Source organism: Mobula birostris, chromosome 31 (genome assembly GCF_030028105.1).
Source record: "Mobula birostris isolate sMobBir1 chromosome 31, sMobBir1.hap1, whole genome shotgun sequence".
In the NCBI taxonomy this organism is placed as follows: Eukaryota; Metazoa; Chordata; class Chondrichthyes; order Myliobatiformes; family Myliobatidae; genus Mobula; species Mobula birostris.
In genome coordinates this window covers 20,012,891-20,034,817 of record NC_092400.1, presented here as the reverse complement: position 1 = coordinate 20,034,817, position 21,927 = coordinate 20,012,891, and the positions used below count along the sequence as shown (strand labels likewise).

The window sequence follows — 21,927 nt, the reverse complement described above, 5'->3', positions numbered from 1 at the left end:
TCTTGTACACCTCTATCAAGTCACCTCTCATCCTCCTTCACTCCAGTGAGAAGAGCACTAGTTGAAGTTGAAGGATATTGAGCTTGTTCAGTGTTGTTGCTCTGGTATAGAGTCAGGAAGAGAGGATGTCACTTACCAGTGACGTGGTCTTGCTTCCACAGTATTTATGTGGCTGGTCCATTTTAGATTGATGTTGCACCCTTGATGTTGATGGAAATTTTAGCGTTGGTTTGAATGTTGAGGGGAGTGAAATGAAACAGAGAATTCAACCATTGATCCCCTCGCACCGTTTCCAGAGTCTTAATGTCACTGTAAATGAGGACATCAGGAATTCTGCAGATGCTGGAAATTCAAGCAACACACATCAAATTTGCTGGTGAACGCAGCAGTCCAGGCAGCATCTCTCAGAAGAGGTACAGTCGACGTTTCGAGCCGAGATCCTTCGTCAGGACTAACTGAAAGAAGAGCTAGTAAGAGATTTGAAAGTGAGAGGGGGAAGGGGAGATCCAAAATGATAGGAGAAGACAGGAGGGGGAGGGATGGAGCCAAGAGCTGGACAGTTGATTGGCAAAAGGGATATGAGAGGATCATGGGACAGGAGGCCCAGGGAGAAAGAAAAGGGGGAGGGGAGTAAAACCCAGAGGAGGGGCAAGGGGTCCTGACGAAGGGTCTCAGCCCGAAATGTTGACTGTACCTCTTCCTATAGATGCTGCCTGGCCTGCTGTGTTCACCAGCAACTTTGATGTGTGTTACTGTAAATGAGGAATTTGGTTAAGAATTTTCTAAAAAACAGTATGTAATGTAATTATTAATTATTGGTATAAACTCAATTTTACAATCACAGGGGAATTTGCGCACAGCAAAACCTCCTAAAGAGGAATGGATAGTACAGAAAAAATGAAATGAATTTACTGTTTTCTCTCTCTCATGAGGGAAGATTAAAGATCGCAATTATTCTTCTTGACTGGGATGCATATGATATGTCAGGCCATTTTCTTTGTAAGTAAAATATTGTTTTAATATAGTAATATTGAAGGCTTGTAATTACGTGTGTAGACATATCTTGACAATAAAAAATAACCAGCCAGAAGACTTCTTGTTTGTTGCTTTACAATGACTTACCTGCTTTGGGATCTAACTATTTTTCTGGTTTTTATAATGAATTCAATCGATGGTTGACAAATTTGCACTTCAAGTGTGAAGAAATACGTTGTGGGTTGGCCTTGTTTTACTTCCTTGTGAAGGATTGCAGTGGCTAGAGTAATAGAAAAGTAAAGCCGAGAAACAGACCATTTGGCCCATCCAGCCTGTTCAAGCCATTTCTTGGAAGTTCTTAAGATTCAATTAACTTGAGAGTCAGCAGTGAGTCAATGTTTCTGCAAATAGTCATTCAGTTTGGGCTGGATTAGAAATTGATCCTTTTAGATTGGGTGTCCCTTTGGGGAAAATGATATTGGCAAACGGGGTCTTGTATTGAATCACAAAGGGTTGGTTTGCAGGTGCAGCAGGCTAACAAAAAGGCAAATGGAATTGCTAGTGGGATTGAATTTAAGAGCAGGGAGGTTATGCTGCAACTGTACAGGGTACTGGTGAGGCCACATCTGGGGTACTGCATGCAGTTCTGGTCTCCTTACTTGAGGAAGGATATACTGGCTTTGGAGGTGGTGCAGAGGAGGTTCACCAGGTTGATTCCAGAGATGAGGGGGTTAGACTATGAGGAGAGATTGAGTCGCCTGGGACTGTACTCACTGGAATTCAGAAGAATGAGAGGAGATCTTACAGAAACATATAAAATTATGAAAGGCATAGATAAGATAGAGGCAGGAAAGTTGTTTCCATTGGTAGGTGAGACTAGAACTAGGAGATATAGCCTCAAGATTCGGGGGGAGTTGATTTACGACAGAGATGAGGAGGAACTGCTTTTCCCAAAGAGTGAGTGGTGAATCTGTGGAATTCTCTGCCCAATGAAACAGTGGAGGCAACCTCAGTAAATATATTTAAGACAAGGTTGGATAGATTTTTGCATAGTTGGGGAATTAAGGATTATGGGGAAAAAGCAGGTAGGTGGAGATGAGTCCATGGCCAGATCAGCCATGATCTTATTGAATAGATGGCCTACTCCTGCTCCTATTTCTTATGTGAAGAAGCTAATTTTCATTTGAGGATTGATCCTTTGGCTTGACAGCAAGTGTAGAGAGTGCAATACGTCAGATCATGAGGTTATAGATTATCAGGCTATGTTGTTGCTGATGGTCCACAGTCCCTCGTGGATGCCCAGTTTTCAGCTGCCACATTTATTTCAACCATTTCTATACCATTTAACACAATTAGACCATAAGACATAGGAGCAGAATTAGGCCATTTGGCCCATCAAGTCTGCTCCACCATTTCATCTTGGCTGATCCATTTCCCTCTCAGCCTCAATCTCTTGCCTCCTCACTGTAGATTGTCCTCAGTCTGCTTGTGTGGCTTTCTACTAGAACGGCGCAGCAGTCACATCTACCAGTGGCATCACGGCAAACACTGCAGGTAGGATGGCAATGATGAGGCCAAATTGGTTTACCCCACCCCTCTTGGTTAACTCTAGCCACCTCAAACCCAGCCGGCACGAGCACCCTTCAGCACACAGCCAGCTCAGTTAGTGCTGATTTTAATGCCTCTTCCACCCGTTATTCGACAACGAGCCATTAAGATTCATCAGGTGAGGAACTGCAGTGGGTGGCATTCAGGAGGAAGTTTCCTTGCCCATGTTTGACTTGGTGCCATAATACTTCTTGAGGGTCTGATGTCGACAGTAAGGACTCTCGGGGTTACTACCTCTGCTTTGGACTGCCGTGCCATTGGGATGGAACGTGATGGAGAAGTCTGAGACAATATTAGGCTGTTGTTGACCAGAGTGTGGGGTATTTCTCCAGGTTTAGGCACCAGATGTTTGTGCATATTTTCATGCTCAAGTCAATGCCAGGAGACCTAGTCATTTTATTCTTTGTCTGAACAAAGTGGTAATGGTGGAGTTGAGACATTTGCTGATAAAGGAGTGTAGAGTCACAAACAGGCCAGCTAGGATAAGAATGACATTAGCAGCAATTCAGTAGTTTTTACATTCATGATTACTAACACTACTCGTTTCTGCATTTTTCAAATTATTAACTAAATTTAAATTCTTCAGCTGCTGTGGGAGGGACTTGAGCCTGGTTTCTGGAATGTTAGTCCTGGTCTTCGGAGTTTTTACACCAGTGGTTTGAATTACTGCAAGTACTGGAGATTACTGCGAGGTACCTTTCTTATTTTTTGCAGCCAGCGGGGAGCCACCTTTTCCGTCTGCTGGCTGCAAACCCTAGATATTTTCTTCCTGGCTGGGACTGAACGTTACCAGTCAAGCGGCTGCAGAGAAAATTAGGGTGATCAGCTGTCGCATTCTGATCTTGTACATGACAGCCCATTTCTTTTTTAAAATACCCTGCGGTGCGCAACAGTGGGAAATTTTATTTCAACTTGTCAGTTAAATCATTCCTTAATTTCAGCATATCCAACGTTTGGTAAATTGGTTTATTGGCGTCACATGTACCAAGGTGCAGTGAAAAACGATTTTTGCATATTGTACATTCAGATCAATTCATTACAACAGTCAGGTAGTACAAGATAAAACAACAGAAGACTAAAGTGTTACAGTTACGGAGAAAGTGCAGTGTATGCAGACAAGTACAAGGCTATTAACAAGGTAGATTGTGAGGTCTTATCATACCAGGAGACATTCAATAATCTTATAATACTTATAATAATGGGGGGAGAAGAAGCTGTTCTTGAGCTGAGTGGTACATGCTTTTGTATCTTCTGCCTGATGGGAGGGTGCGGACAGAATCTCTGGGACGGGTCTTTGATTATGTTGGTTGCATTACCCAGGTAGGATGAAATGTAGACAGAGTCCATGGACAGGCGGCTGGTTTCTGAGATATGCTGAGCTGTTTTCACTGCAGTTGCCGTATCAGGTTGTGATGCATCCGGATAGAATATGTTCTATGGTGTCTGGATAAAGGGTCAAAGGGAACAATGCCAAACTTCTTGAGCCTCCTGAGGAGGTAGAGGCACTGGTGATCCTTCTTGGTCATGGTGTCTCTGTGACCAGTCTATAGGTCATGTTCACTCCAAGGAATATGAAGCTCTCAACCTCGACACCTTGATGTAAACAGGAGCATGTGCACCGCCCCGTCTTCCCTCAGTCAATACATAGCTCTTTTACTTTGTCAACATTGAGGGAAAGCTTATTGTCATAACTAGGCCCTCTATCTCCCTCTTGTACTCTGACTCAGCATTATTTGCGATACATTTCCTTCCTCAGTAGGAATTCTAGCTGGCTGCACAGGCAGAATTTGTAGATTCTTAAAAGCAAGTTTGGGGATGTACGATTAACCTGTGTCAGTTGCTTCCATTACAGAAAGCAGGAAAACTTCTTGCTGCTTGTTTTCTTTTGTAATCAGCCAATGTGAATATTGGCTGGATACTTAAGAAGGTGGCTAGTAACATGAATGGCTAGCAACATTTTTTAAAATTAAGTTACAGGATATTTCTACTGAAATTTCTCAGAACAAGCGCCCTAGGCCTTATCTTCCTTCCAATACCAGGCCATAATAATGGAAGTGTTTGCCAATGACTACATGGTGTTAATTCCACTTACAACTCCATAAAAAATGGACTAAACAGGCAACATTTAGTAATGGGTTTATTGAGTGGCAATTAATTTCATGCCACATGTGATCTTGGCAATAACCAGCTCCATCAGAAGAGACCAACCACCAATTAGTGACATTCAAATGCATTTCGATGGACGTCCATCGTAATGTAATTGAATCTAACCAGCTGATGGATAGACTCTCTTTTGTTGGAGATGGTTATTGCCAAAGTCTGATCCTGTGGTGAGTGACAGTAGAGACTGTAGACCATAGAAACAGGCCCTTTAGCCTGACTGTTCCGTATGGGCCATGACATGATTTTCCATGTTTGTCCCTTATTCCCCCGAAACCTTTCCTATCTGTGTACCTGTCCAAGACTCTTAAGTGTTAAGAATCAGGTTTATTCACTGTCTTATGTGTGTGAAATTTGTTCTGTGGCAGCAGTACAGTGCAGAGACACAACTATAAATTTAAAAAACTTAAGGTATAACGAGGCAATGTTCCTGATGGCAGAGGGGAAGAAACTGTTTCTGATGTATTGAGTATAGGTCTTCACGCTCCTGTACCTGATGATTGTAGCAAAAAGAGGACATATTGGGGATAGTGAGGGCACATCACTAGTCAGAGGCCTCCAACCACCCCCCCCCCACCAAAAATAGCCTTTCACCCTCACCCTCTGTTTCCTATCATCAAGCCAATTCTGTATGCAATTAGGCTTCTCCCTGGATCCCATGCAAGGCAGAACTGTTTCCAAAGGCCTTACTTGAGTCCATGTTGTCGACTATGTCTACCAAGGTGCCATCATCAACCATCTTGGTTAGTTTTCAAAAAACTCAAATCAAATTTGTGATGTATGGTCTCCCATGAAAAAACCAATGCTGACTTTCTCTTAATCAACCCCTGCCATTCCAAATACACTTACATCTTACCACTCAGAACCCCCTCCAGTAACATCCACTCCTCTATAAGGAAAACCATTTATTACCTGCTTTCTGCTACATCCCAGATACAGTACAGTGTACACCATTCACAAAACATATTGGGAGTACTCTTCAATAATAATATGACAACACTATCCTAACCTGTCATCTTTTTCTTCCAAGAAAAAGGGCGTGGGCAATGAGAGTAGAGGAACATCAATGGTATGATAACCTGCTAACCAAAAAGTGGTATGGCTTAAAAACAGAAAATGTCAGAAAAACTCAGCATTTGTGGAAAGAGAAACAGTTACTTTTTCACATCGGGGAAACTTCATCAAAACATTTTGTAGCTCCATAGAATGTAATTAATAATCTATAGATAATTAATAGTAATTTTCTCAAAGTGTGATATTTCTCCAATACTTCTGGATGCATTCTTAAATCAATGACCAAAATCAAGCACTATTAGTAACAGGCTACCTTTAGACAGGTTATCATCAAATATATATGGACTATTTGTCTGCAAACTTATCCCATCTACACTTGTCATTAGACAAAATGACTGCTCCAAAATATTAAGCTAGATAATGACTGCTGTGATACTATTTATGCTTTCTAAGTTCACAGAGTTAAAGAAACCAACACCAAGCCATCCTAAAGATCAGCACTTTCATCTCACAAAATAACACATCTTGTCCACACTTAAATCTAACATTTAAATATCTGATTAATATTTTTAATAAGATGCCCAGCTGAAAGGTTTCTTGCTCTCTCCCCGAATTGATCTATCTGATGGAAAATTTGTTAATTGCCAAGTAGCACAAAAAAAAAGTTACCAATAACACTCACAGTAATCCAACAAATTTAGATTTTTTAAAAAATACTTCTGAAGCAACATATCCATAAGTGAATATTACTTAAAGCAGTAATTTTTATTCTGGTAGAGCACAAATGAGACATATAAGAACACATTGTGATAAAAACTGTTCAGTTTATTCAGAAATTAGAACACTCAAATTGGAAGAGTTGATAATTCATAATCATACTACTGACAATGTCAGAAAACTATACACTTGATTTGATTGTTGCATACACTTTTGAGGATAGCAAAATATAAATTAAATTGTTAGATGTTCTACAAACTACAAAGGGAATTTTGTTAAAATGCATGCTTAAACATTGCATTCTTAGCGTGACAATTTAACAGCACCCCAGCGTTGTTGCTTATGGTTATGGTTTTGCTTTTTGCTGATAGATACCATAGAAATTCTTATCATGACTTCAAAATATACTGGGCATGTATAAACATTACATTAGTCCAATTACTCCAAGGTCTTCTATCACAATTCAGATCAGGCAATTTGGTATTTCTGTTACTGGTTAGCTCTTATCATTTAAAATTCTGTTTCCTTTTAAGAACAATTTTTAAACATACAGCAAGCAAAGTTAGTGGGAGTAAGTGTAGGATAGATTAGTAACAGCTATGAGGAATCATGCATCTCATTTTGAGCTCAGTTGAGCAAGACTGGAAGTAGTACTCCAATCCTGTCACTCATCACTTAATTTATTCTGTGTCAAAATTAATGCTGGAAGAATAACTAACTATTTTGAGATTAATTGTTCAATTTATAAAAAAGAAAGATTTGGGGCTTATTTTTTTCCAGTGGTAAACTGATTAAGTATTTAAAAAGAACTACATAAAATTAGATGTAGGCTGAAGACAGTATATTCCCTGGAAGGTTTCTTTTCATCTAAAGAATAATTGACAGTCACAACTGTGCTTGATACTAGGCTGAGTCTAAAATATTTCTAAAGACTGTGGTCCCTGCTGATTGATTTATTTTCAGCTGTTAAAGATTTTTACTGATTGTGTTAAGAAGCTTTCAAACTAATAAATCAAAATAAAAATGCCAACAAACTGGCAATTAATGCTTAAGGCCCATATTTCCTCATCAGTTTTCTCCCCCAACAATTCGATAAAATGTAATTGTGTTTCGTTGTCAATAACGCAGAAAAAATGGCTCCCAGAAATTCTGGAGCAAATACCAAAATACTGCTATTGTTTGCATCTGATGAAACTCCATTCAAATACTCAGTTGCATTAATAATAATGAATATATGGGTGTGACTGCCAGACTAACTAATGAAAGGAGTCCGATCAAGGGAATTAGTGGCTCAGCTTCTATCTGAGGTAGAGAAGGGGCTTTTCTGGCAGCATTTGCATTGCATTCTTTTATCCCCTGAGGAGTACGTACCAGGGTTCAAAGCAGACAAAGACTGCTTTGCCACAGTTGGGCAGCAACACTTCAAGGATATTACACTGAAGTAATATCCTTCCTTGTCTATCATTCTGGAACACCACAAGTGTTGAAGCAGTTTTCAGAGAGTATTTTTCCATTACCTAAGAAGTTGATCCGAAAATCTGGATAACAGAAACATTTTTCAACAATGTCTTGTGTCTATATTTTGTCCCACAATAAGAATATACTGTGAAGATAATGGCATCAATCCTGAAGAGTTTTACCTTCTCAACAATGCCTAAAGGTGCTATGAAAACTTCAGTTCAGTCTGGCCCACCACCTGTGGGACTTGTGTTCTTCTTGACATACACAATTTCCCTTCCACACACCACGGACCAGTGCAACATTAACACCTTCAAGTAAATTTACCTCTGGTGCATCTGTAGCCAGTTGGTCAAGGAAAATGTAGGCAACAACAGTCCATTAATGACACCTGGAAGTCTTTTAACATCACTCAATTACATTACAATGGACGTAACCACCAGGATGTCTGTTAAAGTAGAAAGCATGGTTGGAAATCATTAATGACTTCACTGGTTTTGAGGATAAGGTACAAGTAACCAACTATATCAGGACTTAGAGTTAACAATAATGTTCTTGACTCTCACAAACAAATACTCAGTAATGAAAAGTTGCAGAAATTGGCTCTTCAGTAAGTTGCAAATGAGAGGTAGCTGTACACTAAGAATCTGAAAATCTGATATCATGGAGGTTTTCTCAAAAAATGTAGCAAAGAAGGACTGTTCTGCATTAGATATTCTTTGGAATTGGAAGGTAGTGGCAAAGGAGTTAATATTCAGTATCTTCTTCAAGGAGAAATCTTCAGCTTCACAGGATGAGCAATAGCCAGGTCCTCCTACTTCATCTCTCATGCCAAAAGTCAGAGGAGTAAGTGTGCAGTTGAAACAAGGGCAACAGTGACCAAAATAACATAAGCTCTGAGGAAAGTTACTGGAGGCGCTATTATTTTTCAGCTTATTTTAATGTACTCTTTTCCACTATTTAGCAAAATCTAACATACCTCCACTATGGAATATGAATTATTGCTGCATAAAATTCAAGCCACCGGGCTGTTCTCCAAAGCTGGATTCATTGTAGCATTCAGCAAGAGAGTATGGACTTGGGTTGATTGCTTACCATTTTCAGTGCAAACTCACCAGAATATTCTGTTCTTGGTCCAATGACCTGCAAGACTGTATTTTGACAGTTTCAGTGGAAGAAACATGCAAAAACTTATAGATCAGAATGTCTTCATTTGAATAAAATATCCAGAGCTGCTGAAGGGTCTCAGCCCAAAACTGTACTCTTTTTCATAGATGCTGCCTGGCCCGCTGTTCCTCCAGCATTTTGTGTGTGTTGCTTGGATTTCCAGCACCTGCAGACTTTCTGCTTGTGATTAAATTTCTGTTTCATTGTTTTGTCTGAAATAGTTTTAACTAACCTCCATAATGCCTCTTAGGTTATGACGTACAAGTTCCTACTGGACAGATTGCATTGTTGGACTGATCCTATTGTTAAATGAATTTAGCAGCAAGTGCTTGTGCTTCCCGCTGACTGAAAAATCTAAGGCATGGTATTCATTTAACTGACTGTTAACTACTCACATCCATAAATTTTCTAAAATATTCAACCATGTCCTGGTTGCAGTTTTCCAACTACATAAAATGCGAACAATTAAAATTCACGTTGGTATGAGCTACATAGTTCTTCATAGCTACCTATTAATACAGTTCTTCACCAACTGATGAAAGACATTGTGGAGCGGTACACAACACCTCCAATCACAGGGTGAGGTTTTTAGTCATCGAGACAAAGGATTCTTTCTGTGCTTTACCCTTCTGAAATCCACAGTTGTAATATAAAACCTGTTGTGTGTTTAAAATGAAGATCCATTACAATTATTAAAATTATTTCCAAGTTAATTTTATTACAGTAAATTAGAAATCTTAGTAACTGCTGAAATGGCTAACACCAAAAGATATAGCAATGTAAATGCACAATTGGACCACTGATTCATTTAGTTACAAGATCAATCTGTCCTCCCCACCTTCCTGAATCACCTGACCAACAGAATTCTGGTTTTGCTGCTTCAAAAAACATTGCTTCTTGCATTCCATCAGTTGTTGAAAATCTCGCCACATTTTAACCTGCTTCATGTTTGGACCGTGACTCTCCCGTACAGCTTTCTGTTTCTCCCTTAGTTTCTGTAGGTAAAAGGAAAAATTACAGCAATGTTCAGACCAACTAGACTGCACTATGCACAGGCGTTCTCTTAAGTGTCTATTCCAAACTTGAAGGAAAATTGAAATCGTACTTGAAACAATAACTTCAGCAGTAAATATCCCACCCATTTCAATTAGATGAATCAGTCCATAGTAAAACATAGCTATAATAAAGAAAATAAATCGTGAAAGTATTACCATTAACATGAATTGGCATTGCAAATTATTTGGAGTATTCATTATATGCAATTTGTTGCATTGTTTGAAGTAATGCAGGAGTGCAGAGCCAGGGCCACCAACTTAAATTAAAAAACCAGGAGTATAATTGGGTACTCAGTAGGTCCACTATTCCCAGTATGTTATAAACCTATAGAAGATTACAAAGATAGGCTCAAATGAATGACTCCCTGTAATCTTCCAAAACACATGAGCCTCTTAAAAGAAGATAAAGAAGAGCAGATTGGTAACTCATGGATTTCAGTCTCCTTGGAGGCTTACGTCATTTTTGAGGATTGCAGAGAAGTATAGATTTGCTAAACTAATGAGAGATTAACTATTTGTCACATGTACAAATGTGTTGTTTGTGTCAACATTTGTGATATGCTGGGAGAGCCCGCCAGTATTGCTGCACTTCTGAGTATACAACTCAATAGCACTCATTTGTGTGAGGAAAAATAGAGCACTTAGAGGAACCCCACCCAGTCACAGGGAGAATGTACAAATTCCTTACAGGCAGCAGCGGGATTTGAACCCCGATCAGAGATCACTGGTGCTGTAAAGTGATAACACTAACTGCTATGCTACTGTACTGTACCGTGAATGTTCAGATAGATCAGCATGTTAGTATGCAGGTATGACAGGTAATTTGGAAGATAAATGGGGAAGTTCTGCTACAATCATACAGGGCTTCTTGGAATCCATATCCACGTATTACATTATTCAAACCAACTTATTTAAAGTATGACATGCTATTTTTGGAAATAGTGCAGAAATGGTTCACAAGATTGATTACTAAAATGGAAGGTTGTTTACAAGGCTGAGTGGAATTTAGAAGGTGAAACCACACAATTTTGGGACTTGTTACAGTAGATGCTGTGAGGGTTGTGGAATCTAAATTGGAAGGCATAAAGAGAATGGCCATTTAAGATTGAGATCAGGAAGGCATGTGTATGTTTGGAATTCTCTACCCAGAAAGCTGTGGGTGTTGAACATTTGAGAGATTTTAGACCACAAGAAGGTCAAAGGTTACAGGAATCAGCTGCAAAGTGAAACTGAGGACAATGATCAGAACAGTTCCACCTTATAGAATAATGAACAGGCTTGAGGGACCATGCAGTCCACTTCTCTGTTAATGTCAGAACGCTTGAAATAAGAGACGCTTATTAGCCTGCAGTGGTGGGAAAAAGCTGACAGACTCTCACAGAACTTTTCTAATCCTTATTACATAATGTAACTTAAATAAGTAGATGCAACTTAATTCCTTATTCTTCAGGGCTTAATTTTTCCAAATACTTTTTCTACATCAGAGGTTTCCAAATTTTCAAAGAAGAAGAAGCCTCTACAAACACTGCCTTGTCTGCAACATTTTTCCAAGTAATCTGAAAACCAAAGGAAATTGTGCAGGTACACCACATTTAACAGGAACATTGTTTGTTAATTGAGTACAGAATCAAATACAGGGGGAAAATGTTTCAATAGTTTGTGAGTACTGGTGGAGTACCCCTTATCTGAAATTCCAAAATGTGAAAACCTCCCGAATCCGAATTTTTTTTTTAAGTGTTGACATGATGTCACAAATGGAAAATTCCACAAGGCGCTGGGAAGGTTCCCACGCAATGCGCAGGTCTCTGCACACCACAGACAGTTCTGAGAAGTAACCTCACATATGCAATTAACAGAAGTTAATGAAAAATAGGAAAATATTGCATAAACCAAAAAAAGATCTCAATTGTGTATCAGAAGAACGGATTCATCAGCAGAATGAACATATGCTGCTTGACGATATGCTGATCATGAAACAAAAAATTAAATGTAATTGTGAATATTCAGCAGGCAGATTGTAGAAATTTAAGATAAGGCACGGCATTAAATTTTTAAAATATTTGTGGTGACGAGCGTCTGCTGATCACGAAGGAGAGAAGTTAATTGATGAGTTATAGTCGCTGATTAAAATCTTAACACATTGAGCGGCTGCATCAATAAACATGTGATGAACACACATAAGATAAAGGCTGCTTACCGGTAGCACATAAATTTAGAATTGGAAATGATAGTGATCCCAAGCTATGTCATAATATATTCCAAATTCCAAAAAAATCTAAAATCCGAAACACTTCTAGCCCCAAGGTTTTGGATAAGACGTACTGAACTTGTACCTTTTTCCTGATGAGTACAGATACACGAGTGCAGCTTTGAGACGTTCCAAACATTGTTGGCATATTCAAAATCTTCTGTTCTGAAGTACTATTTGGTGTTATGGGATTCATTTGTTTCTGCAAACTGCACATCAATTGTACCCTACTTCAAAATAGAGTCAATATAGTTCCACAACCCTTCCCAAATGTGGATGTGTATAATATTCCTCATTTCCACATCACAAATGTGTGTACATATTAACAAGCAATACATGCTTTTAAACTCTATATCCTCAAAGCTCTTGGAGACATATTAGCTAACCGACAGTACAACAATACACTATAGCAAATGTAATCTCACTGGTTCTCCATTGGCTTTGGAACAGCTAGACAACAGCAAAGCATATGCCAGGTTGCTGTTTATTGATTTCAGCTCGGCATTCAACGGCATCATCTCCTCACTACTATTCAACAAGCTTCAAAAACTGGGCCTCTGCTCCTCCCTCTGCAATTGGATCCTCGACTTATTACCAAAAGACCACAGTCAGTGCAGATTGATAATAGCATATCCTCCTCATTGACAATCAACACAGGTATACCTCAAGGAGTGTGTGCTTAGCCCACTGCTATACTCGCTATTCATTTATTACTGTGTAGCTAAGCACAGCTCAAACGGTATTTGTAAATTCACTGATGACACCACTGTTGTTGGGAGAATCTCAGATGGCAGTGACAAGGCGGACAGGGTTGAGACAGATTGGCTGACTGAGTGGTGTCACAACAACAACCTTGTACTCAACGTCAGTGGACTTCAGGAAGGGGAAGTCTCAGCTTGTGGTTGAGCCCACTAGGGGATCAGCTATTCTGGATTGAGTATTGTGTAATGAACTGGATTTGATTAGGGAGCTTAAGGTAAAGGAACCCTTCGGAGGCAATGATCATAATATGACAAAATTCACCCTGCAATTTGAGAGGGAGAAGCCAAAGTCAGATTACAGTGGAGTAAAGGGAATTACAAAAGAATGAAAGAGGGACTGGCCAAAGGGGATACTAGGAGGGATGATGGCAGAGCAGCAATACCTGGTGTTTTTGGGAGCATTTTAAAGGTAGGGTGACGCAACCGTGGCTGACAAGCAAAGTCAAAGCCAACATAAAAGCAAAAGAGAGAACATATAATAGAACAAAATTTATCGAGAAATCAGAGGATTGCAAAGCTTTCAAAAACCAACAGAAAGCTATGAGGGCAGGTGGGGCGGAGGGGAGGTGAAATATGAAGGTAGTCAGCAATGAAGAAGAGGATACCAAAAGTTTTTCAGATATATAAAGAGTACAGGAGAGGCAAGAGTGGACCACTGGAAAATTACACTGCAGAAGTAGTAATGGGGGGGACAAGGAAATGGCAGATGAATTGACTAAGTATTTAGCATCAGTCTCTAGCAGTATGCTGTAAGTCTGACAGTACCAGGGACTGCAGTGAGTACCAGTTCCTATTAATGGGGAGAATATGCTTTGGAAACTGAAAGGTCTGAAGGTAGATAAGCCACCTGGACCAGATGCTCCACAGTCCCTTATGTAAAATCCCTTTTAGAAAAATTCACATCTCCTCTGCATTCTTGATTCTTGCGTTGTAAAAGCACAGACTGGCAACAGATCTGATAAGCTAGTGTGGGCATATTGACACGCTGCAAAGTACTAATTGTAGTCATCATGTATAATGATAAGTTTTATATATTGTATTTATCATAATTATTGCTATTAATGCCACCAAACAATTTTATTAGTTTTTCTGAACTGCTATTTAATTCACAGGCACTGTTAAATTCATTATGTAATGTATTTATGCCCCACTGGCCTACCCTGCACTGAAAATGAGTAAATATAGCATATACTAATTTTCCATTTTGGAATTAATTAACCTGGGGTCATGTAACAGGTTTTAACTGGTTGAAAGACATTCATGATGGCATTCACTCATCCATGTATAAGCTTACTCATCTATGATTAAATCTCATTAAAGATAACCTTACTCATTAAGCTGTTATCCAGAGGACTCAGCCCCACATTTTGTACAATTAGAAGCATGATTTTACATTTTTGTGTGGCAACATTTCAGACAGTAAACAATACAAGTGCCATATTAAAGTGGATCAGTTGCCGCATTAGCTCACTGCAGGAGATTAAGCATACTGTAACTGTTCAGCTGGAGTGTATAGATGAAATATTGTCATCTCCAGTGTATCCCTAAAGCACATACTACACTAATAATCATGCCTCACTGAATAAGTTACTCTTAACAAAAGAAACTTGTTCTAAATTACGTAATTTGTCATAAAAGCTGATAACATGCATTAAAAAAAATCCTCCAAAATAGGTTAAGCAAGTCTGTGGATGTGCACGTACTGTATTTAAGCTGGTTTCAGTTGTAATTATAGATGCACCTACTGCATTGCAATATTTTAAATTCACCTCCAGAAGAACATTTATTACATCAGCTGCAAGAAGGTGACCAGGAATACTACTGCATTATTATAAAACACCTAAACTATTACCAATACTCTATATAGGAAGGAAAATGCCATCCTCACAGCTTGCCTTACCTCTAACCCAATCCATATTAAATGGCCAGATAGAGTCACACAACACAGAACTGTGTCCTTCAGCCAATCTCATCTATGCTGACCTTTCTACCCATCCACACTAACTCACTAGCCCACATTCAGACCATATTCTTCTATCTCAGTCTAAATGCCACTTAAAATTAATAATTGTATCTCACTGCATCACCACCTCTGGCAGTGCAATCCAGATATCATCCACTGTCTGTGCAAAAGAAACTTATCTCTGACTTCAGAGATTATACATCATGACCATCTTAAAGAAAGGAGACAAATCTACCCATGATAACTACTGACAGTTCCTTTGCTGTCCATCACAAGTAGTCTTCAACCACTTTTTCCCCAGTGGCCAAAGTGTGGATTCTGTCCACCTAGAGACAGAGTATACCTGGTCTTCATGGGTCTACTCCAAGAGAAATGCTGGGAGCAGCATCAACCACTAAACATAGCCTTCTCTGCCTCACATGTGCTTCATGGCTTGCAAGACATGATCTTAGCCACTAAGCCAGCAACAAGCTAGGGTGCATCATCACCCAATACTATTCTCATTCTCACCTGCCAGAAGCTTTCCTTTGCAATTGAATTTAATTGTAAGACTAATAGGAATTGAAGCTGCTCAACATATTACCTCCAGCCAGAACCTGAGGTACCCCTTCCTCAGTAACTTAGCTGCAGCATACAGACAATACCTTTGCTTGGAGTGTTCAGAGACTGACTTTGAAGATCATAACCTCTAACCCAGCACAAAGCTCATTGGCTATGGGGCAGCAATAATCCCTGCCCTTCAAAGCACTGGAGAACACAGAACATAGTACATAGAACATTACAGCATAGTAACAGTCCCTCTGGCCCGCAGTCTCTGTGCCAAGCAGGATGCCAATTTAAGCTGTACATCTGCCTACAACATGGTTTATATCCCTCACCCTGTTTGTTCCAGTGTCTATCTGAATGATTTTTAAATGTTGCTGTCATATCTGCTTCCACCACATCCCCTGGCAACGTGTTCCAGACACTTATTAGTCTCTGTTTAAAGAACTTGCCACATAAATCTCCTTTAAGCTTCTAACGTTAAATATGCCCTCTAGTATTTGACATTTCCTCCCTGGAAAAATGGATTCTGAGTATTTAGACAATAATTTATACTTCGATCATAACAACTGTCAGCTTCTGACATTCAGAGAAAACAGTTCAAGTCTGTCCAACCTCTCCTCTAGCTAACACTTTCTAATCAAGGCTATATCTTGGTTAAACTCTTCTGCACCTTCTCCAAAGCCTTGACATCGTTCCTGTAATATGGTGACCAGAACTTCACACAGAGAATTTCCTCCAATGTCTCCAAAGGCATTGATATAATAAATCTATGCCATTCAAAGTATCATTGTGGTAAGTTCACAAGAGGGGTGCAGTGTTGATGAAGTTGTAAACATTCTTGATCCTTGTCTGATATTGCTACAAAACAAATGATAAGTGTCTACAAATGGAATTTCTTTATAATCTTTTCAAGCATTCAGTCTGGATCCCTAGTGCCCTGGTAAAATTCTCCAACATAACTAAAACTAACAAAATAGATTTAACCATCGAATTGTGACTCCCTTAATGAAATATTATGTTATCACTTATTATTATTTTAAACAATGACCTGGAAATTCAGTCCCATTTTGCCTGCAATGGTCTTAAGCACTTATTGAACCTTATTTCCCAACACCTTTAATGCAATTTTAAAAAATCTACTTTATCCTTCTCAGTTCATTTGTGAGGCTAATCACAAATCATAAGGTATTGACACAAATTTCCATTCTTGGATTACCAGGGAAGAATGGACACACAAGACTCATTCAATTCTCAAAGAGAATGGAGAGTGACACACACGGAAATGAGTTGTTCAGAAAATAGTTGTTTCGATGAATAAGATGTCTTTTAAGAGTTTTTTCTAAGTTAATGCTATCAGGAGGAGAATTGTTCTAATAGAGCACAAACGGAGGCCTTTAGCCCCACCATAAGCAATTAGAGAAGTTCTTCGCAGGCCATAATGGGTTTGCATAAAATTAGTTACAGTAGAAGTGTCAAACTTGGAATGAAGAACTCTCACTTGAACATGTCACAGGAACAGTTACTATTAGGGATGTAAATGTTTGTGATAGGGGAGAAAGTGCACTGGTCATAGAGCTTTATTTCATGAAGGATTGAGGCATACCTGACTCAAATTCATGGTTTTAATGGAAGGCAAAGGTTGTGTACTTCCTAAATCATTCTGGATCCAATGCCATCATCCCCTCAGAACTAATCAATAAGCTTCAAGAGCTTGGCCTCAATACTTGCTTGTGCAATTGGATCCATGATTTCCTCACTTGCAGACCCTATCAGTTTGGATTGGAAACATCATCGCCACCATCTACAATCACCACCAGCACAGGTACGTTACAAGGCCGTGTGCTTAGCCACCTGGTGTACACACTTTATATTTATGACTGTGAGGCTAAGCACAGCTCCAATCCCATATTTAAGTTTGCTGACAACACCACAGTTGTACGCCGCATCAAAGGTGCTGATGAATCAGCACACAGGAGGTAGATTGGAAATCTGACTGAGTGGTGCCACAACAACATCTCACTGAATGTCAGCAAAAAACAAGGAGCTGATTATTGACTTCAGGAGGAGGAAACGGGAGGTCCACGAGCCAGTTCTCACTGGAGGATCACAGGTGGAGAGGGTCAGCAACTTCAAAATTTCTTGGTGTTATTATGTTGGAAGACCTGTCCTGTGTTCAGCACGTAAGCACAATTACAAAGAAAGCATGGCAACACCTCTACTTCCTTAGGAGCTTGTGAAGCATCAGCATGACATTAAAAACTCTGACAAACTTCTATAGATGTGTAGTGGAGAGCATATTGACTGGCTGCATCACAGCCTGGTATGCAAAAACGTATACCCTTGAATGGAAAATCCTACAAAAAGTAGTGGATATGGTTCAGTCCATCATGGGTAAAGCTCTCCCCACCACTGAGCTCATCTACATGAAGGTTCATCACATGAAAGCAGCATCCATCATCAGGGACCCCACCACCCAGGACACGCTCTCTTCTCACTGCTGCCATCAGGAAGAAGGTACAGGAGCCTCAGGACTCACACCACCAGGTTCAGGAAGTTATTACCCCCTCAACCATCAGGGATACCTCACTCAACTTCACTTGCCTCATCATTGAAATGTTCCCACAACCTATGGACTCCTTTCAAGGACTCTTCATCCCATGTTCTCAATATTTATTGCTTATTTATTTATTATTATTATTTCTTTCTTTTTGTATTTGCACAGTTTGTTGTCTTTTGCACATTGGCCATTTGTCAGTCCTGTTGGGTGTGGTCTTTCATTGATTCTATTATTGTTATTATTCTATTATGGATTTATTATTTATTATGCAAATGGTATGCTGGCATTCATAGCAAGAGGATTCGAGTACAGGAACAGGGAGGTACTACTGCAGTTGTACAAGGCCTTGGTGAGACCACATCTGGAGTACTGTGTGCAGTTTTGGTCCCCTAATCTGAGGAAAGACATTCTTGTCATAGAGGGGGTACAAAGAAGATTCACCAGATTGATTCCTGGGATGGCAAGACTGGATCGACTAGGCTTATACTCTCTGGAATTTAGAAGATTGAGGGGGGATCTTATTGAGATGTATAAAATTCTAAAGGGATTGGACAGGCTAGATGCAGGAAGATTGTTCCCGATGTTGGGGAAGTCCAGAACGAGGGGTCACATTTTGAGGATAAAGGGGAAGCCTTTTAGGACCGAGATGAGGAAAAACTTCTTCACACAGAGAGTAGTGAATCTGTGGAATTCTCTGCCACAGGAAACAGTTGAGGCCAGTTCATTGGCTATATTTAAGAGGGAGTTAGATATGGCCCTTGTGGCTAAAGGGATCAGGGGGTATTGGAGAGAAGGCAGGTACAGGGTTCTGAGTTGGATGATCAGCCTTCTGAGTTGGATGATCAGCCATGATCATACTGAATGGCGGTGCAGGCTTGAAGGGCCGAATGGCCTACTCCTGCACCTATTTTCTATGTTTCTATCGAGTATGCCTGCAAGAAAATTAATCCCAGCGTTGTATATGGTGACATGTATGTAACTTTGATAATAAATTTACTTTGAACTTGGAACATTGAATTTATAAAACAAAATGCATCAATTACATTATTTTATTCTAATCAAGGTAAATATTTCATATTCTAACTTAAATATTAATTTTCCCCTAGAAAGCAAAGCATCTTTTAGTTTTACTAAATATTTGATTCAATTGGTTCTGTTGAATCACTCAGAAAAGCTGCAGACAATATTCATAGCTTTCCTCCTGTTACTTCATAAAGTTAGGGGAAAATAGGCCATGACCCAGTTTAAGTAGATTAGAAATATTACATCAAATTTAGAAAACCTAGACCAAAGAATATTTGACCCAATTCCAGTTTCACCTCCACATTTGTATTTTCCCTTTACATTCCATTGTAAGACTATAAACCCAAATTATTGCACAATAAGTATATTGCACCAGCATTACTTAGTATTAATATTCAAAAATGGTCCAATCAAAACGTTACTGAATTAAGCAGAACAGATAATTACCGAAACACATCTGCAGAACAGTGAACTTCAACTACTGACCTGGTTTCTAATAATAAGAACCATCAGGAACACCTGCCGTTAATGCAAATATATGATTAGACATAGACATAGAATAGTACAGCACAGTACAGGCCCTTTGGCCCACAGTGTTGTGCCGACCCTCAAACCCTGCCTCCCATATAACTCCCCACCTTAAATTCCTCCATATACCTGTCTAGCAGTCTCTTAAACTTCACTAGTGTATCTGCCTCCACCACTGACTCAGGCAGTGTATTCCACGCACCAACCCCTCTCTGAGTAAAAAACCTTCCTCTAATATCCCGCTTGAACTTCCCACCCCTTACCTTAAAGCCATGTCCCCTTGTATTGAGCAGTGGTGCCCTGGGGAAGAGGCACTAGCTATCCACTCGATCTATTCCTTTTAATATCTTGTATACCTCTATCATGTCTCCTCTCATCCTCCTTCTCTCCAAAGAGTAAAGCCCTAGTTCCCTTAATCTCTGATCATAATCCCTACTCTTTAACCCAGGCAGCATCCTGGTAAATCTCCTCTGTACCCTTTCCAATGCTTCCACATCCTTCCTATAGTGAGGCGACCAGAACTGAACACAGTACTCCAAGTGTGGCCTAACCAGAGTTTTATAGAGTTGCATCATTACCTCGCGACTCTTAAACTCTATCCCTTGACTTATGGAAGCTAACACCTCGTAAGCTTTCTTAACTACCCTATCTACCTGTGAGGCAACTTTCAGGGATCTGTGGACATGTACCCCCAGATCCCTCTGCTCCTCCACACTACCAAGTATCCTGCCATTTACTTTGTACTCTGCCTTGGAGTTTGTCCTTCCAAACTGTACCACCTCACACTTCTCCGAATTGAACTCCATCTGCCACTTCTCAGCCCACTTCTGCAACCTATCAATGTCTCTCTGCAATCTTCAACAATCCTCTACACTATCTACAACATCATCAACCTTTGTGTTGTCTGCAAACTTGCCAACCCACCCTTCTACCCCCACATCCGGGTCGTTAATAAAAATCACAAAAAGTAGAGGTCCCAGAACCGATCCTTGTGGGACACCACTAGTCACAACCCTCCAATCTGAATGTACTCCCTCCACCATGACCCTCTGCCTTCTGCAGGCAAGCCAATTCTGAATCCACCTGGCCAAACTTCCCTGGATCCCATGCCTTCTGGCTTTCTGAATAAGCCTACCATGTGGAACCTTGTCAAATGCCTTACTAAAATCCATATAGATCACATCCACTGCACTACCCTCATCTGTATGCCTGGTCACCTCCTCAAAGAACTCTATCAGGCTTATTAGACACGATCTGCCCTTCACAAAGCCATTCTGACTGTCCCTGATCAGACCATGATTCTCTAAATGCCCAGAGATCCTATCTCTAAGAATCTTTTCCACAGCTTTCTCACCACAGACATAAGGCTCACTGGTCTATAATTACCCGGACTATGCCTACTACCTTTTTTGAACAACGGGACAACATTCGCCTCCCTCCAGTCCTCCGGTACCATTCCCGTACACAACGAGGACATAAAGATCCTAGCCAGAGGCTCAGCAATCTCTTCCCTTGCCTCGTGGAGCAGCCTGGGGAATATTCCGTCAGGCCCCGGGGACTTATCTGTCCTAATGTATTTTAACAACTCCAACACCTCCTCTCCCTTAATATCAACATGCTCCAGAACATCAACCTCACTCATATTGTCCTCACCATCATCAAGCTCCCTCTCATTGGTGAATACCAAAGCAAAGTATTCATTGAGGACCTCACTCACTTCCACAGCCTCCAGGCACATCTTCCCACCTTTATCTCTAATCGGTCCTACCTTCACTCCTGTCATCCTTTTGTTCTTCACATAATTGAAGAATGCCTTGGGGTTTTCCTTTACCCTACTCGCCAAGGCCTTCTCATGCTCCCTTCTTGCTCTTCTCAGCCCCTTTCTTGCTACCCTATATTCCTCAATAGACCCATCTAATCCCTGCTTCCTAAACCTCATGTATGCTGCCTTCTTTCACCTGACTAGATTTTCCACCTCACGTCACCCATGGTTCCTTCACCCTACCATTCTTTATCTTCCTCACCGGGACAAATTTATCCCTAACATCCTGCAAGAGATCTCTAAACATCAACCACATGTCCATAGTACATTTCCCTGCAAAAACATCATCCCAATTCACACCCGCAAGTTCTAGCCTTATAGCCTC

General features: G+C 40.1%; 1 protein-coding gene and 1 long non-coding RNA gene across 6 annotated transcripts in view; one reads left to right on the top strand and one right to left on the bottom strand.

Annotated features, from left to right (window-relative positions):
• LOC140190874 (uncharacterized) overlaps window positions 1-21,927 on the top strand; it is a 40,492-nt gene that overhangs the window by 4,615 nt on the left and 13,950 nt on the right. The gene's annotated exons all lie outside the window — the stretch shown is intronic.
• ift81 (intraflagellar transport 81 homolog) overlaps window positions 9,789-21,927 on the bottom strand; it is a 73,848-nt gene continuing 61,709 nt past the window's right edge. For all 4 annotated transcript variants that reach the window (XM_072247772.1, XM_072247769.1, XM_072247771.1 and 1 more), the window contains one exon: window positions 9,789-10,094. In XM_072247772.1, coding sequence (XP_072103873.1) covers window positions 9,912-10,094 — 183 coding nt within the window. In that variant the 3' untranslated portion in view covers window positions 9,789-9,911. The remainder of the gene's footprint in view (window positions 10,095-21,927) is intronic.